General features: G+C 49.4%; 2 protein-coding genes across 3 annotated transcripts in view; one reads left to right on the forward strand and one right to left on the reverse strand.

Annotated features, from left to right (window-relative positions):
- LOC127472513 (probable E3 ubiquitin-protein ligase HERC4) overlaps positions 1–3621 on the reverse strand; it is a 36332-nt gene extending 32711 nt beyond the window's left edge. Inside the window, exon 1 of the mRNA XM_051790867.1 lies at positions 2021–3621. The gene's annotated coding sequence lies outside the window, so the exon portion shown is untranslated. The remainder of the gene's footprint in view (positions 1–2020) is intronic.
- IGFBP7 (insulin like growth factor binding protein 7) lies at positions 1377–18389 on the forward strand. Of its 2 annotated transcripts, none has more exons than XM_051790871.1 (5): positions 1377–1869; positions 14199–14308; positions 15798–15914; positions 16571–16701; positions 18150–18389. In XM_051790871.1, coding segments are annotated over exons 1-5 (837 nt in total). In that variant the 5' UTR covers positions 1377–1391; the 3' UTR covers positions 18151–18389. The 2 variants fall into 2 exon arrangements, with proteins under 2 accessions (XP_051646831.1, XP_051646830.1); XM_051790870.1 differs by having other exon boundaries at positions 16571–16697.
- Position 18390: the final 1 nt, after the last annotated feature.

Below are 18390 nucleotides of genomic sequence, written 5' to 3' on the forward strand. Positions count from 1 at the left end.
ACCAAAATTGTTATAAGTAAAATCGGCACTAGGCTCAAATATCGTAGTAAAAAGTTTTATTATAGATTTATATAAAAATCAAATAAGCAAAACAGCGCTGGGTGTCTTAGTGAGCTTTCCTTGCTCATCTAAGGCACACTTCAATAATTTTCAGTCTGCCTTTTATAGGTTTGGAGCTGCTTATCTCCTTTAAAATCCCCTCCTTTGTTCATCAGGTTTATCTGCGCAGGCTCTGTTCTTGTTGCCAAGAGGCTTTACGCATGCGTATCTTGTTGCTAGGAGACAAGCTCGGCTCTGTTCACTTCATCCTTTTGATGTAGTCAGCTTTTTCTGCGCATGTGCTGTCTTGCCACTGGAAGAGAGTTCTGTTCTCTTTTTCAGTTCTTTTTCTTCTTACATAACATAACAAAATATCACTAATTATGGTAACATAACATTATGGTTTGTGTGATATATATAAATAATTGTGATTCGTGAAGCAAATGGGTGACTACATTAAAAACAGACTAAATAGATTCTAAAACTTAACTACACCCCCACAATGAAACAAAACAGACCCTCTCAAGGTCAAAAGGCCTAAACCTTCTCACTATCCTAAGGATGAAATATAGTACAACTTTAAGTCTTTAGGCGCCTACTCGTCCAAGAGTACATGAATTAGGACTGGCTGCAGAGATAGCTCTTTTAACCTTAGCTGTAAATATAATGGAACTTTAAATCTTTAGGCGCCTGTTCATCTAAGAATACATGAACTATGACTAGTTGTAGAGATAACTCTCAGCTTCAGTTATGAGAAAACTTCTCATTAAACATTTTGCCAAAAACTCACAGAATATACAGGTATATGATACAATCAATATGCATGAGGTAGTCAAGACAAACACCAAATGAAATTATTATTTGGAACTTATAGAAACTTGGGACTTTGTTTATCGCAACTCGTAATTACAATGTTGCAAATATAATTTGATAAGCAAATTATCTCTCCTTTGGTCTTTATTGGCTATTACAGAGTACAGAAGGATGATCATTTCCGTGGTCCTGCTGGCCACACCATTGCTGATATAAGCCAGGATGCCATCGGCCTTCTTGGCCACCTGGGCACACTGGTGGCTCACATTGGGCCGGCTGTCAGCCATCACCCCCGAGTCCCTTACTGCGGAAAGAAGAAGCGAGGGGACAGACGCGACGCCAGAGCCGAGTGCGGGGCAGCCGGGAGGGGCAGCGCAGGGGGTCCGGGCCGGCGGCGCGGAGGGTCCTGCGGCCGCGGGAGGGCGGCGGCGCCCCGCTGCCGGGGCCGTGGCCGTGGCCGGGGCGGCGCCGCCGGGGAGGGGTTTTCCCCTTCGGCGCCGGCTAAAGCGGGTGCCGGGGGCGGGCGGCGCCGTGCCGCCATGCCGCCCTCCGCGATGCTGCTGCTGCTGCTGCCGCTGCCGCTGCTGGCGGCGCTGGCGGTGCCCGCCCCGGCGGGGGTGGCGGCGGGGGGCTGCGGGCCCTGCGATCCGGCGCGATGCCCGGCGCTGCCGGCGCGGGGGTGCCCGCTGGGCCGGGTGCGGGACGCCTGCGGGTGCTGCTGGCAGTGCGGGCGCGGCGAGGGCGAGGCGTGCGGGGCCGGCGGCGGCGCCGCGGGAGGACGCTGCGCTCCGGGACTCGAGTGCGTGAAGAGCCGGCAGCGCCGCAAGGCGAAGAGCGGCCCGGGGCTCCCCGCCTCCGGCCCGCCCGGCGTGTGCCTCTGCAAGAGCCGCTACCCGGTGTGCGGCAGCGACGGGCTCACCTACGGCAGCGGCTGCCAGCTCCGCGCCGCCAGCCTGCGCGCACAGAGCCGCGGGGAGCCCGCCATCAGCCAGCGCAGCAAGGGAGCCTGCGAGCAAGGTGCGGGGAAGGGAGCGGGGTGCGGGAGGGGGGGATGTCCGCTCCGCCGCCCGGCTGCACGGGGAAAAAGCTGCGCCTCCCGAGTGCTCCTCCTTGCTGTTTGGTCCCATCGGGGTGCTCTTTTGTAGAGTGAAGTTGAGTTCAGACCCACCTTAAATGGACCGGAGAGTCCCAGTCGGGTGGCGCTGCCTAAACTTGGAGTGACACTTCAGACCAGCCACAGAAGTGCAAAGGAACTTGGGCACTCGCTGTTGGCTTCCAGCGGCGCTGGAACTACGCGGCCCCGCTTTTCGTACTTTGCCTTGAAGGTTGCAATTTGCGCTCCTGTGAGATGGGACAAAAGGGTCGAGCTTATCCAGGGGAGAGTTCTGACCAGGAAGGTTGCAACCTGCGAGGAAAGGAATGATAAAATGGATGCGAAAGCAACAGAAATTCACTGGCTTGTGTTGGTTCAAAATGAAAACAAGCAGTGACTTTCCTGTGAGCTGCATGCAGTGGTTTGCACTTGAAACATTTCCAGCCAGGAGCTTGATTCATCCTAAGCTTTTTCTTAGGGATGGTGCTCAAGGAAGAAATTGTTCTGCTGCAAAGCCTCTACTAGAAATTCTGGCTTCTGAGAGTGCATTTGGCTGGGAGGGAGGGAGTGAGGGATGGGACATATCAGGCAAACCATATACTGAACGTCTCAAGGACAGTATTGCAGCGCCAGTACTGTTTTGGTGGAGGAGTGTTTTCATAAACACAGTATGTGCAGGTCACAACCTCCACCTCCTCCTTTGCTTTCTTCCCATAACTGAGGCCAAGTATGTTTGCAAAAAAATGTTTCCGAAACTCCTAAGGAAGGCATGAAAGGCTGGGTAAGGATTAGGTTATGTGCTTTGATGTTGCCCATTAAATGGCCTGTGTGGCTTTTCACAAACCTTGTGCAAAACATCAGGCTTATATATTAGCCAGAAACACTGTGTTATAGTGTTAACTCCTGAAGGGAAGGAGTTTCAGCCCTCAGGGTAATGTGGGGTGAGATGAGAAAGGTCTCAGTCCATGCCTCTGTCTGCTATTTGGAAGGAGCCTTTCCTGCCCAGCAGACTCAGGAGATGGTCACAGCAGTCCTAAAAAGCAGTCCTAAAGATCTTTGCTACTTGGTCCTGCTGGCCCAGACAAGTGAGCAGTTGGGTTTGAAAGATTCTGAGGTCATGCTTCAGGTGTATACTTGAGAAGAAGGCTGTGTTCTCACTTGTCTTGCCCAAAGTCACCTGGGAGTTTGTTGTAGAACAGGTATGGGTATTCTTAAGATACTGTCCCAACCCTTGGCTTCACTTCCCTGTGTTCATCTCATACTGCATCTGCATTAACTTGGTGGGGCTTGGAGATAGAGTTTGATTAGGTCAGTGCAAACATGAGCCGCTGGGCAGAGGATGGTGGGAGGCCACTGACATGCCAGCCTCAAACAGGCTGTTGTTTAAGAACGTCACTGGAGTATGTGGTGCTGAGCCACTGGCAAAATGTACCCTCCTCCATCACTCTGGGGAGCTGCTCTTCTTTTGGCTCCTGCTGCTGGGAGAGCTCTGACCCAGCATTTTGGGGAAGGGAGCAGGATGGATGTGGGCTGCTCAGCACTGGTGATGCAACCGATTCTTCTGAGATTTCCCTTGGCTGCATGAACCTTTCTTGTGCCATGGACCACCTTCTGGTGATATGTGTTGCTCTGTGACTTGCAACAGAAGCAAGGACTCATCCCACACACGTGGTAGACATCTGGAAGTATTTCTGTAGCCCTAAGGGCCTCCTGGCAGTTAGGACTGTTGGGTGGGAAGGGGTGGGAAGTTGTAATCTCTATACAGATTTTGAAACAATCACAGGAGAGAACATCCATCCAATCATCCCCGCAGGGTGTAGAGCCTTTTCCAGTATCTTTCCAGATAGGAGACAGCAGTTTTTTGGGTTTCTAGAAGAACCTGGATGCTGTGGGAGTCAAAGAGTGGAAGTTCTAGCTTTTGCCATTTCCCACCACAAATGGATATGATCTCCTTAAGGCACTATCTAAGCTGGAATCCTGCACAGGGAGACCACAAACAGGCAGGATCCTGCTTGCATCAGTCATTTGTGTGAAATCTTTTGCACAGAAAGAAGTTCTTGGGTGACAGGGCACTTGGGCTTCCTGCTTATGGCAGATTGGCTCTGAAGTGTCTGCTTTCCCTCATTGGACTATAAGGACCACATCCTTTGGGTCCAAGAGTGAGCAGCCTTTCAAGAGAATCTCTGAGAAGAGATCCAGAAAAATATGTTTCCAGCAGTGGATCATAACTGTGTTTGATTGCCCTTTTTGGCGGGGGGGGAGTGGTTTTGGGGGTTTTTTTTGTTGTTCCTGGAGAGGGAGGGCTTGTTTTGCACGTCCGATTGGATGTTTCTTTTGTTTTTAAATAGCAAAAGGAATGAGCCCATTCTTGGCCCTGCATAATTCGCCTTGACCTTGTCCTTGGTTGTTTCCCAGACTTCTCAGATGTGATGTCTGTGTTCTTTGTACAAAAATCGTGAAGCCATGCAGAAAAAGGTATTTCCGCTGCAGCCAAAACTTCCTGCTGGAGGGCAAAGGAAGACACAGTTGAGAAGAATTTGAAAGGACGGAAATAACCCTTGATATATGTGCACTTGGCAGGTGCAGGGATCCAGTCAGTCCTTTATGGAGTAGGTTGCATGTGGGCAGGACTGTTGGGGATGTCTGGAAAAAGGCATCCTACTTGATTGCCAACTCCTTGAAGCTGCCTGGCTGCCATAGTGCTGTGCCAGCAGGGTACAGCAAAGCTGCCTGCTTTTTTGCTCTGGGGGAGCAAGCAGTGATGCCAGGGTGCTCTCTCCTGGCTGAGCTCCTACTTTGCTCTCACACTTGCACTCACAGCTGGCTCTGGGTTTGCCCTGCTCCCTGTTAGGGAGCCACTACCTGCATCCTGTCTCTACCCATGTGCCCCAGCAGCCTCTTTGTAGCTAATCCCAGGGCTGAGGATGCAGGAGATGGATGCTGTGAAGTTTTCCATCTGTTTTCCAACATTGCCTTTAAATGGATTGTCCCTTTGCTCTCTGCCTGTGAAAATGCAGCCACACTTAAGTCTGCTGCCAGGTCCTGCAGGTAGGGTAGGTCCAGATGCAGAGCCTGGTACAGGGATGCCTCCTCTGGTGGACCCTTGGCAGGATGGGAGGCTGCTCTGACAGCTGGGGAGCTGCCCTCTGTCGCTGTTGTCACACAGCTGTGCACAGATGTTCAGAAGAGCCTCTTTATGGAGTTGGTGGCTTCAGGAATGCAGGCTGAAATTAATTTTGCACACAGTGCACACACTGAGGCTGTTTACTGCCAGCTAGGACCTGGGGCAGGAGGACTGTGGTACCCACTGCCCTCCAAAGCCAGCTGGCAAAAAGAATTAGGGTTGCATGGCTCAGCTCAAGCCAGGCAGAAAAACAACCTCAAAGCATCAACCCCCATCAAAAAAGCTATCCGGATTTCTGGCACGACGATCTCTCTGAGCTGAAAAATACCAGGCACGAACTTGTTGCCTAACCAGTGCAAGAAGGGACAAATACCCCCGAGTCTCTGTTATCATTAGCTACCAGCAAATACCTGCTTTGAGAGACGTGTCGTAACTGCTGGAAATACTGGTGAAGTTGCCTCATTACAGGCAAAGGCCTAATGATTTGAAGTCCCAGATACTGGTTCCAGCAGGGTCGAGGTCTTCTGGTGGTTTTGCTGTTGTCGGTCAAGGATTTGTCTGTGTGTTGTGCTCACTTCTCTCCTGGTGGAAGCCAAGTGCCCGTCCTTGCCCAGTCAGCGTACCACAAAGCGGCTCTCAGACATCAGAGGCAGTGTTTCACTCTCCAGGGAACTGGTGCTGCTTTGTACCTACCTACAAAGACCTCCTGGAGGTGGAAACTGAGGGCCTCTCTCTGTGAAGGGTAAATTTGCTGGCTTGCCAAGCAGTCTGCTTTATTTCTGCTGATCTGAATGTGGTTTAAAGCTCCATGGCTCCATGAAAGTCTTTTCCCAGCACTGGGAATGTGCAGTGGTTTTTCTTATGGAGATGAGGGCTCAGCACCTTGCAGCATCCATCCCACAGGCTGCAGAGCTTATGAACAGCAGAACCAGGAGAGATTCTTTTAAAGCTGACTGTAACCAGGACTAAACTTGCCTAAATCTCACCAGCAAGGAGATAGATCCCAGTCACTGGAGCTGTGCGCTCCCTCCAGAGAAGGTATCATTTTGGCTTCTCAGAAGCCCAGACAGCATCTCTCCTGGAAGGTTTTTTTTTTGCTAAGGTGCCACCCACCAACTCTGGGGCTCAGGAAAATCTGGGTGTGAGGTTCTTAGCTGTCCACAAGGCTTAAAAAACAGATTGATGGATGTAGGATTGTGACTGCCAGGCTCTCATGGAGACTGACTGCCCCAGGGACAAGTAACACCAACACCCTGCCCCCAAATTCCTGTCACTTTACCCCATCAGTGGTTTTACTTTGCTGATGCTCCAATGTATTATAAAGCTACATCTGCACTGCAAGCAAAGAGGTGCCAAGTTCCCACAGGTCAACTTCAAAACAAGAAACATAGATCACATCTGTTGGGTCATTCCATCTAAATTCAGCTGTTGAGGTTTTGCCAGAAATATCTTAGTTTTGAGGGTGGTTTGTTTTATTTTTTTAATCTACTAACAGGGTAGAGCAAAAACAGGGGTTTGGGAAAAACCTTGTGGGAGATGGCAGACCGCTGTTATCACTGACATTGGCTCATCTTCTCCTGATACACCTGCCTTAAAATCAAAGGCTCTTAACTCTTTTAGACACCACAAAGCATAGTTCATACCTAATCACATTTTGCAAGAAACTCTTCCAGACTTGTTAACAAATGGCTTAGATTGCCCTAGTTCTTTCCTCCTGTTCATCCTTTCTTGGATTTTAAGGGACTTAAAAGAATCTCCACATTTTATAAATGGTTTTGTCTTTGCTGGTGAAAGACAAGTTTTTTCTAAGTCATCTGTAATTGGAAATGAATCAAATTCCCTAACTTTCCTGAGAAGCTGGTTTGGGTTTCTGCATCAGATGGGAGTAGGCAGTGCAGCAGTGGCCTTCTACCTGCTGTCTTCTACCACAAAGGACAGCGTTGTGCTTGCAGGTGGATCTTGCCAGCATTTTTGTGCTGCATGCAGAGAGTCCGTGGCAGAGCAGAGCTGTGCAGGTGCGTGGTGGGGCTACACCTTTTGTTTGGTACCACGGGGTCCTTTCACATGGAGGGTGATGTGGGGACGTGATATTTTTCAGTGTGGTGCTTGATTTCCCAGCACACAGCGCTTTGGGATTTTGTGAGAGAGTTTATAGGGCTCAGGTTTAATCATAGAATCATCAAGGTTGGAGGAGACCTTTAAGATCATCAAGTCCAACCATCCACCCAGCACTACCACTGGTAACCCCTAAACCACTAAACCATTTCAACCAGCACCAGATCCAGACACCCCTTAAACACCTCCAGGGATGGTCACTCCACCACCTCCCTGGGCAACCTATTGCAATGCCTGACCACCCTAATAGTGAAAATTTTTTTTCTAATATCTAATCTGGATCTCCCCTGTGTAAGCTTAAGGCCATTTCCTCTGGTCCTCTCACTGAAGGTACGGTAGAAGAGACCAGCCCCTCCTCACTAAAACCTCCTTTCAGGTTGTTATACAGAGCGATGAGGTCCCCCCGAGCCTCCTCTTCTCAAGACTAAACAAATCCAGCTCCCTCAGCCATTTCTCACAGGGTTTGTTTTCTAGACATTTTTAGAGCCTTGTTGCCCTTCACTGGACACGCTACACCACCTCAATGTCCTTTTAAAAGTCAGGGGCCCAGAACTGAATGCAGTACTTGAGGTGTGGCCTCACCAATGGCAAGTATGGGGGATGATCACTTCCTTGCTCTTGCTGGCTACACTGTGGCCTTCTTGGCCACACTGCTGGCTCTTATTGGGCCATCTGTAAACCATCAACCCTGAGTCCCTTTCTGCTGAACAGCTCTCAAGCCACTTCTCCCCCAGCCTGTAGCACTGCATGGGGTTGCTGCGATCCAAGTGCAGGACTGGCACTTCACCTTATTGGACCTCATGTCCAGTGAGTTTGTCCGAGTTTGTCCTCGACTCATTGACCGAGTCTGTCCAGGTCTCTCTGAAGAGCCTTCCCATCCCTGAGCAGATCAAAACTCCCACTCAGCTTAGTGTCATCCAAATTTACTGAGGGTGCACTCAATACAGATCATCAATAAAGAGGTTAAACAGTTCTAGTTGGGCATTGGCCCTTCTAATCTTCTCCCTACATGACCTCAAAGCATCCTTATAGTTCTCCCAAGTTACCTGACCCTCCTTCCAGAGATGGTAGATTCACTTTTTTTCCTAAGTTCTCTGTTTAACCACACTGGTCTTTTCCCTCAGTGACCTGTCTTTCTACACACTGGGACAACCTGCTCCTGAATATTTAAAAATTCCTTTTTAAAGCACATCCAGCCTTCCCGGACTCCATTGCCCTTCAGGACTGACTCCTGAGCACTGTTGTTCGCTGCTGTTCAGTGTTTAAAAACACTGCTAGTGTTTTTAAAATTCATGTGTAACTGGGGTTTTCCACAGTTGTAGCATAGGCCATAAATTCCTCCTTAAAAGGCATTTAGTTAGATGAAAAAGTTTTGGTTCACTGGAGCTTGAGTTTTAATGGTTACTATGCTAAAATCTACTATGGAAGTTGTTTAATATATTACTTGGCAGAGTCCTGGAGAGCAGCAGTATTCTGGGGACTATGCAAAACCTTCACTGCCCAGGAGGATCCCATATTTCACCTGTGTCTTCATTCTCAGTCATCATAGCATGTCCAAATTCACTAGGATTTGCTGATTACTGATCAGCAAATTCCACCCCATGTTTGTTTTTTCTAATGCTGGAAAGGCATGCTGTGTTTAAAAAAATGTGTTTAATCCTTTGTTGGGCTGAGGTTGATCGAGGTTACAACTAAATAGGAGATTACTATGTAACAAGTCTAATCAGGTTGGATTTTTGCAAGCCCTGCTTGCTTTTCCATGCATAAATGCTGCCATGCCTTGTTTCTGTGTCTCCCACTGCAAGCTTTTCACATTCTTTCCAGGCTTTAGCTCATGGAACTGGATGATCAACCCAAACCATTCTATGATTCTGTGATATAAAGGTCATGCACAAGGTCTCTGAAGGCAGCATTCCCAAACCATGGTAAATCAGCAGGGGTGGGATTTCTAGTGGTACTGGTCTGCTCCATGCTGAGCCTAGTGGTGTGGAAAGCAGGAGTTGCTCCATGGCAGATGGATGGTGGCCCAGGGCCCTTCCTCACGCTGACTCAGTCTCAAGCCTCCAGGACTTGGGGCAAAGCTGCATTTGTGTTTTCAGCCTTTCCAGGGTCACTGGGCTGCTGAAGTCTGAGGTGGAGCATCCAAACAGACATAGCATCCGACATCTACTTTGGTGCGGATGTCTTGGAGCTTCCTTCTGTAACTCCTTAGTCTCTACAAAGACAGGTTAAAGGAAGATGAAAAATTCCTTCAGAAAGGGGTAAAGAACAAGGCCTGTAAGTCTGCCAGAAAGCAGCAGGCAGCTTTGGGAGTGGGGAAGGCCAAAAGCACTTCCTATATGTTGCTGCCTCTCACAGAGCACTGACCTGGGAGGGAGCAGCTGAGGCCATGCCAGCTAAAATGAGTAGATGCTGCTTATGGAAGGTTTCCCCTTTTCCATATAAAGTAATTTTGAAGGGAAAATACTTTGCCAGCAACTTAGGAGACTGGAGTCTATTTTCAGACTTGCAATAGCTTGTTAGAGTGAACAATGTTTAGTTTTTGCTTTGGTTAGCCGTCTCACAGGGAGTGATCCCAGCCTGTGTTTGACCTGGGGCTGTGGCACAGCAGTGCTCGTGAGGGCTGGCTGGGAATCAAGCTGACACCCACGTGAGCTTCAGCGTGTGGTGCGTGGCTTCGTGTGTTCATGTTCTGGACTTCCCGCACACACCCAAGCACCAGGGCATACCCACAGTGCTTAGTGTCCAGCTTATTTTTGCCTTTAGTGACATACCTTGATTTTAGCAGAAAAGTTACTGCTCTGCTTGCTGTGCAGTTTTTATTTGTGTGTGTGGACAGCAAAGGAAGATCGGTGAGGACGAGGTAACCCTGAGCTGTGACAGACCGTCCAGGTACCAGTGAGAGGCAGATGGGTGGGCTGGGAGATGCCAGGTCTCTGCCTGCTGTGGCTGAGCAGAGAAGAGGTGGCTGAGCAGAGAAGAGGCGGCTGAGCAGAGAAGAGGTGCCTGGCATGGGGAGGGGTCTCAGGAACAGATGCCAAATGACATTCTCATCGAGGAAGTCAGGCTCTGCCACATGCTGCTGCAGCAGAAAAGCAACTACATAACAGCAATGGGAACTCCTCTCCAGCTGCTGCTTTTGACATAATGCAGGCTGTCAGCTCCCTGCCATCTGGAGAAAAAAATAGTCCCTGCACAAATGGTCAGGCTCTCTCCCGGGGTGAATGAGATCTGGGGCTCTGTAAAAGCCCCATCCTGAGCTGGGGAGAGCTATTTGTTTAACAAACAATGGGCAGAGCGCTGAGGAAATGCCTGAAGTGCCTGTGGAGAGCAGCTGATTTCCATCAAGAGCCGGGGCTGTCCTCCTGGCCAAGGAGCTTCTGCTCAGTCAGGGCAAGTCCTGCAGGGAGCATCTGCACATCAGCAGTGCCCATGGTGCAGGCCTTGGGGGGAGTGGAGACCACTTGGCCACCTTGATCATGATGACCATGACCATTTCCATCAGCAGGTGCAGCCCTCAGGTCCTCAGCCCGAAGGAGGCAGATGGAGAAACATTCCCCCTTGGGGGCAGTGCTGCAAGTAGAGCAACAAGGCCTCTCAGGTGCAGGCTGTAAGATGATGGCTGAGGGTCTCCTTGCTGGCAGGAATCAAGACATCTGCTCTGTACAGGGTGGGCTCGTTTCCAGCCCTGCTGAACACATGGTGGCCTTGCTTCCTTCACAAGAATTCCCAAAGCAAGAGGGTGACTTGGAGGGGGGAATGTCTTCATATCTTCGGAAGTGCTTGCAAGGCTCTGCCATCCTCTGCATCTCTTGTTGCTGTGTCATCTGTCCAGCTCTGTCTGCTCTGGGGGATTGTGGGAGAGAGCGAGTGGGACCAGCACAGGCAATAAGCAGGGTGAGGGCCATGCACAAGAGTGTCAGCCCACTGTAGTAGGAGTCTAGCTACTGCTGTGGCCTGTTGTGATTTGACTTTAAATCTACTGACTTCTTGGCCTTTCTCATTTATTTTTAGTGGCAGAAGAAACACAACTCTAGAATTTTGGCTGTATGGATTAAAGTCAAACGTCCGGAGAGTCCACAGTGACTCTTCCCATGACACTTGTTGCATCTCTCAGGATGTGTATTCCCTCCTGGCCTCAGAGCTGTGCTGGATAGAGGTGGAGGCCTGTGGATGCTTCCAATTCATTTTGCAGCCAAATGCAGAACGTCATGTTCTGCCTGGGTAGATCAGGATGTACATCCCGAGCTTGAGCTCAGGACTGCCTTTTAAAAGTCAGGCTCTTGCTCTGCTGTGGCTGCTGTGCCAAGCCAGCCAGAGCTTTGCTGTGAAGCTGTGCAGGCACTTCTCCTTTCCAAGAAGATAAACAATTTCTCCTTGCCTGGGAGATGGGTAGACATTCTTTCTCTCTTTACCCCTGCCAGCAGTTGCTGCTGAAAAATCCTTGTGTGATATGCTCCTGGCAGGGTAAGCAAACACCTGTGGGCAAGAGGGAAACTCAGCAGCAGCCAAGACTGAGAGACCTCAGGCAGTGAGTTTAGTGGTGGACTGAATGCTGCCAGTTCCCAGCCAGGGAAGACTTGAGCCAGATCCTGGAAGAGCATAACAGTGCCTTAAAATCCACCTGGCTTTTAACATAAGTCAGGATCTCTCCTTTTCTGTGGTGGGAGATGGTGGTCATTTGGGGGCAGCTGTGTTTCCTGCCTCATGGAGAACCCCAGTAACCAGTGATAAAGAGGATGGTGTCGTGCAGGGGCAGACATAGCCCTGCCTGTTGCGGACAGGCCCTGAGCTCTGCCCTAGGAAGGGCACTGGGCACGTGGAGGGTTGTGCATGTTTGGAGCAGAAGGCAGCAGCCGTAGCAGGCTCTGCTGGGTGCACATCAGCTGGAGGCCCTCAGAGAGCGAAGTGCAAGCTAAGCCGCCTGGGAACATAGGGTCCCATCGGAGCTTCCAAGTGCACTATTGTCCCTATTGTTTAAGGGACACAGGAAAAAGAACAGCTGGGCTGTGCAGGAAACCGCCTCGTGCTGGGTAAGGGGAGCAGAGTGTGTGACCTGAGGTGGCCCCGTCATGGGGATTCAATGCCCTGGGCTTGGCCACAGCCTCGCTGCTGCGCAGGGGCCAGGCTGTGGCTGGGGGTGCATTCGAGGGGAACACCTTCAGCGGGGTGTTGCTGAGAGTGCAGAGCTGGGCATGGGCTGCTGTGGTACAGATCTGCTCTGGGCCACCTGGGGCAAGGATAACTCCAGCACTTTTCCATAAGGGAAAGGGTGCTGTGACTCTTGACACACCCCTCTTTTGACGGGTGCACAGGAATCAATTCATGAAGCAGCACAAGCAACAGATGGATAAGCATGTAATGAAATGCTGCTTAAATTTTTGACTCAGCCCTGTGCAGATGAGGAGCACCTGGGTTGTGGTGTCTGCCAGGAAACCACCCGTGCTGACCATTAGGAGTGGTTTCAACCATCGCCCAGGGCTACACATAAAACTTCTCTGCTTCTCTGCAGCTGCCTCCTGTCAAAACCAGAACTGGAAAACTTCTGTAACAGAGAATATTGAAGGCAGCCACTCCGGTCTCTTAGCAGCTTCCCACCAGCAGGCCATGTACAGTCATTCCTGAACAGGGAAGTCTCAAAAGAGAAGAGCACACACTTCTCTGGGATCACAACAGCTGCTCAGGAGTGGGGAGCCACCTCAGCATCTCTTGGTTTAGAATAGAAGTATGGCTGATACCCTTTGGCTGGTGATACCAGTGTGGATCTGACCCCAGATCCTGAGGAGGAAAAAGACACCAGCTTTCTGCTGGAAGATGTTCGTGTGGTGGGATGCACCTGGAAACCTGCTCCCCACTGCCTGTGATGGCTGTAGGGGGGAGTGCACATGCAAGGCTGAAATCAATGCACGTTCAGGACTCCCATAAGGAGCATCAGGACCCAAATATGCCCCTTTTTTATGGGGCTGAGGATAAGCCATGGTCTGTGAGCCAGCATACCCAAGGGCTTCAGTTAGGCATATAGGAAATGCCTTCTCCTGATGCAGTGTAATGGGAGCTTTAGTTTCCTGTTACTGCCTGCATCTTCAGAGCAGAAGCGGGAAAGCTGTTTGTTGTGTTCTTAAAGCTCTCAATAACTGGAAATAAACACTGTGTGCTCCTTTGGTCTGCACTTCCTATTATGGGGAATTAATAGCTGCATTTTGTAAAACAGCCTAACTAAAGAGGGATTGAATAAAAAAGGCCATTCTTCCCTTTCTGGGATATGGGTTACATCTCCAACATTTCTCAGCCTGAGGGGTAAACATCTCGAGCCAGATCTGCAAAACAACTCTGTTCTCATCTTGCTTTGGAAGGAATTCTCTGTTTAACCAGGAATTGCAGCTCTCAGGGGAAAAGAAGCTCTGCATTTACCTAGTCCTTTCCCAGATCCCTGCCAGGGAGAGCTCTGCCACCCTCCAGCCAGCCTCCTGTGGCTGAGTATTGCATACAGGTAAAACAGGAGCAGCGTAACATTGAATTGTGCTAGCCAGCTGCCATGGGATTGAAATCATACTAGGGAGAAAGATGCTGCCAAGTTGGCCAAGCTCTCCATGGCATGAGAAAGTGATGGGATGCACCCTGTCTCCTGGGGGTCCTTTCCTCCCTGCCAGCTGGCTTGGTGACTGCATGGTAAGCACATCCAGGCCAGTTTGTACAGGCCTGTTCAGTCCCTGAGATAACAGAATACAAACACTATCTTACCTCTAACCTCAGTCTTGCAAGTAGATGGACTGATCTGAACTGCTCAACACTTGAGTTTCTGTCTGGTTTCAGTCTGAACAGCTTAAGGCTGGACGCATGTGTTGCTTGAGAGAGGGAAGTGCTTTGATGTGGGATCAATCCTGCAAGCTTTGCTCCAAGCAGGGATCTCCTTCACCCCATCCTCAAAACCCATCAGATTGGCCCACTTAAAAGTTCAGCAAGGAGACAGCTTGTAGTCACCCCAAGCTTAAAAGCATTTCTCCCTTTTTGCAGGACCCTCCATTGTGACTCCTCCTAAGGATATCTGGAATGTGACAGGAGCACAGATCTACCTGAGCTGTGAAGTCATTGGCATCCCAACTCCTGTCCTCATCTGGAACAAGGTAAGGGTCCTGCTAGGAGCTCAGAGAGCACAGCAAACCTGACGCAGCTGAAACTGCATGGTGAGCATAAGGACCGTAGCAGATCCCTCTGTAGAAACACACCTCTTTGATGAGTTCTCTCATCTGTGCAGTCCTGTACACCCCCAAACATTTGGTTTTGCTTAGTCTTTAGTCATTGCTTTTTCTAAACTCTTGTTGATCCCGAGGCAGAATATGTTTCTCTTGGTAGTGCCTGATATTTGGAGCATGCGGGGAATGTCCCCTGACCTGCTGTCACCCTGCTGGCAGCAGTGACTGAGGTGGCTAGACATCGCCCACATCGTCGGGAACAGGAACCACATGGGGCAGTTGTCTCCAGTAGCCAGCAGCATGTTGTTGATCTTGGCAGCACTGGTAACATCTGGCTTTGGACAGGGGCCAGTGTTGAGCAGAGAAAATCGTAGCTGTAGGGTTGAGAGCCACAGCACAGCCCCTGTAGCCTCCTCAAGTGCCACAGGTTTGTGGACGCTTGTGAAGGGCCTTAAAATTAAGCTGAAACAATACTAGCTTAAGGCTAGTATGGACTAAAAAAGCTAGATTGGCCCAAAATTTGCTCTAAGACAGTAAGCTTTATTCATAGGGGTGTCAGAGCAGACTCTTGGGTGAGCAGTGTGGGCATGCTGACTCAGGCAGTGTTTACTGCTTGTTTATGAGTAGATGCTGAGTTTACACTGACTGTCAATGCTACTCTGCTTTTTGTGCCTCTACCTCATGGCCAAGAGACTGCTTGACATGGTGATAACAAGGGCTCAGTACCACTTACCCCGTGCTTGGCTCGGGGCTCAGATACACAGCACTGGGGAGAGACTGCACTGCTGTTTTCTCCTCGATGCTGTGGCCACCAGGAGGGACAGCCTGTTTTGCTACAGCAGAAACATGCAGGGCTGTTGCTGGTCCGTTGAGAAGAGGATAGGTCACGCAGGTGGACACTCAGTTCTCTACTGCTGCCAAATTAAAAAGCCTGATCAGCAGGAAGTTATGGGGGAGTCTCTCCAAACAAGGCCAACAGTCAGCTCCTGGTGGTCTCCCAGTCCCAAGCCAGAAGGCAGCTGCTCCAGCCTGCTGAACTGGATTGATGTACAGCTGCCAGCAGCTGCAGGCTGCTGCACTGATGGGCTAAACACACCCTTGGGAACACGCACATGAGTTCTGTGAGGCCAAGTCAATGCAGTCAGTGCAGGGTATGTTTGCACACCCCACTGCCCAGCACCATCCGTATCAGAAAACCATGCCACTCTATCTGTTCCTGCTGAGGCCAGGGGAACACAGCCTCAGTGCAGATGCTGAGGCACTGGGGCAGTACCATGTGGACAGTAAGGTGAAATGCTGACACTAGGAAAAACACATTCATGTAAAACTAGCGTTGATCTTGTCTGTGTGCGGGTGTGGTTCTAGCAGTTCCAGCATAAATAAGCCCGCAATTCTTACCTGTTTCTGCCCTTCTGTTTAGATAATTCGAGGACAGTATGGTGTCCAGAGGATGGAGCTCCTGCCTGGGGACCGGGAGAACTTGGCTATCCAGACCCGAGGGGGCCCTGAGAAACACGAAGTGACTGGCTGGGTGCTCGTAAGTATTTTGTGTACGCAACGAGCTGCACAAACAGTACAGGGCAGTTTGCGAATATGAACAAACAACAGTACAGAAGACAAATGGCAACACATAGGGCCTTTGGAGGAAAACAACCCGTGTGAATTAGGGGTGAAGGGTAAGGGTGGCTGCTTGCTCCAGTCTTACCTGCTGCATGCATCCTACCTCTGTCCAGCATGCAGCAGAAGGGTGCATTCTGTGATCAGAAAAGGATAGACTGAAAAAAACATCTCATTGCTTTCCTGCTGCTGTTAGTGGGAAGGAGACCCTCTCCATGACTAGGAAGGAACTAGTACAGAGGTAAGGCATCCCTAAAACCCACCCACAGCTGGGGAGCCCTTACAAGTCTGCACTTTACTCTGTGAAGCAGAGAAGAAAGCTAGGCTCACCCACAGGAGTGGGTGCTTGTCCCAAACCCCACTGAGGAGACCCACCACAATCTGAACCAGACTGTTTAGAGCTGACAGAATGCAAGCAGTCAGCATGGTTGCTAAGGGTGAACCCCTTCATGCACTCTGTTCATCTCATCATGTCTCAAGCAATTAGCAAGTTACATAAGATACCTTAAAACAAAATCACCTCTACCCATGCATGGGATGCTCATTGGAGGGCCGGGGGTGTGTTTCTTCCCCTAGATATCCCCTCTGAGCAAAGAGGATGCTGGGGAATATGAGTGCCATGCGTCAAATGCCAAAGGAGAGGCAACAGCTTCTGCAAAAATCCACGTTGTGGAAACTCTGCATGAAATAGCTCTGACCAAAGGTTGGTAAGTGTGGCTGAATACTCAGCAGCTCTCTCCCCAAACAGTTTACCGTTACTTGATACAAAAGGACCACCTCTGTTTAATGCTTTCTAAAGAAACCCAAACAAACAAACCCAACCCCCCCCTAAGAATAGCAGTTTTAACACACAGTTTTTTGTGTTTGGACAAACATTCCCAGCAAATCTTAGCTCCTAGAGCTCTCAAGGGAGAGAACGCTGCCAAGTGCAGTAAAGTACTGGAGATTAAACATACCAAATTAAAATTAAAAAATACCTTCTGGGTTTCTTGCAGAGCCACTTTCAGTGGTTTTCCAGCCCTATTTATATTGTCTGTGTTCTCTGGACACTTCCAAACCTGCCCATTTCTCCTGGAAGCAGTATTGGCACAAGCAGCCCTAAAGCAGAGGGAGAACTTCAAGCACTTAAATTCCTGCCAAGTCCCTGCACCTCCACCATCCTGGAAACACCCCAACACCTGCCATATTCTTTGCATTCTGGGGTGTCAAACCTTGGACGGTAAAGATATGCCACAGCAGGTCCTCTTTGCCAGGCTGTGTGCAAAGCTGATGGCAAAACAACCACCCTCATTCCAGCTGCAGAGAGGATGGATCACTATCACATCCACATACGCTTAGGAATAAATCTGGATAGCTGGGACAGTAACTGCAACCATGCTAGAAGCAGAGGCACTGGGAACCAAACATCCATGTAGAGAATACTGTGCTGCCCAAATCCAGTTTTGGACATAATCCTTAGCTTTAATCCCAGCAGCTTTATCCAAACTATACAGTCGTGACTTTCTGTATCCTTGTGTCTGTGAACAGCTGAAATACTGCCCTTAGGAGAATATTAACAGCACTTGCCATTGAATTAAGAGCTTAAAATGAATCCAAATATCATGCATAAGAACTCTGCTAATGGTTTTTAGCTAGTCTCTAATCCCTTTTCAAGCACTTTAGTTATGGATGTGAATGAAACTGAGCCACAAACAGCACGCTTATACCCCAGAACAGAAAATGTTCACTCCCCCTCTCACAATAACCACTGTGAGGCTGCAGTACCATGCATATTGCCTCATAGTTTATTTCTTACACACAACACTCATGTGTTACAGCTGTTTCTTTTCAGCTGTAGGAAAGCTCTCTAGTCAGCACGCTGGAGCCAGGCGATAAGTGCGTGCAGGCTGCCAGCTTAAAGGAAATTGATAAGGTTAATGGAACAGACTGTCAGACGTCATAGCTACACACTGAGAGTCTGTGTCCCATGTCCAGGTGATCTCAGCACAGAAAAATGCATTTATTATCATCCCCCTGCAGCAGGGAGGGCAGGAAAGAAGGAAGGAAGAAGGGATCAGGTCCCACCCTCAGCTAAAAGATCACAAAGCTACTGCCAAAGTTGCAATATTCCCTCTTGGAACAGTACAGACTGTAACATGTTTCTGTTTTTCCACAGATGATGGTGCAGAGCTGTGATGTGAGGACTTTCACTTACGCACAGTTTTAAATTAGTATTTTGGAAAGCTGCAAGCTCTGGCTTTTTCTAGCTGACTAATCATTCCCTCTTAGCTCCCTTATTCTTTGACTCCCAATTTGCTTGCACACTTCTTTCACAGATGCACAAATAAAGAGATTCACAAGTTTGATTACAAATTTTAATTCTATTTACAGGAAATAAACATACTTTTGAACAGCAC

This window comes from Manacus candei, unplaced genomic scaffold (assembly GCF_025592945.1).
Source record: "Manacus candei isolate 608988 ecotype Guabito, Panama unplaced genomic scaffold, ASM2559294v1 h1tg000028l, whole genome shotgun sequence".
NCBI classification, from domain to species: domain Eukaryota; kingdom Metazoa; phylum Chordata; class Aves; order Passeriformes; family Pipridae; genus Manacus; species Manacus candei.

Excerpts from the sequence above, each read along its gene's own strand:
- IGFBP7 (XM_051790870.1), top strand. The coding sequence starts at position 1,392 with ATGCCGCCCTCCGCGATGCTGCTGCTGCTGCTGCCGCTGCCGCTGCTG. Across the intron at positions 1,870-14,198 it reads CAAGGGAGCCTGCGAGCAAG|GACCCTCCATTGTGACTCCT; the intron begins GTGCGGGGAAGG and ends CCCTTTTTGCAG. Across the intron at positions 15,915-16,570 it reads AAGTGACTGGCTGGGTGCTC|ATATCCCCTCTGAGCAAAGA; the intron begins GTAAGTATTTTG and ends TTCTTCCCCTAG.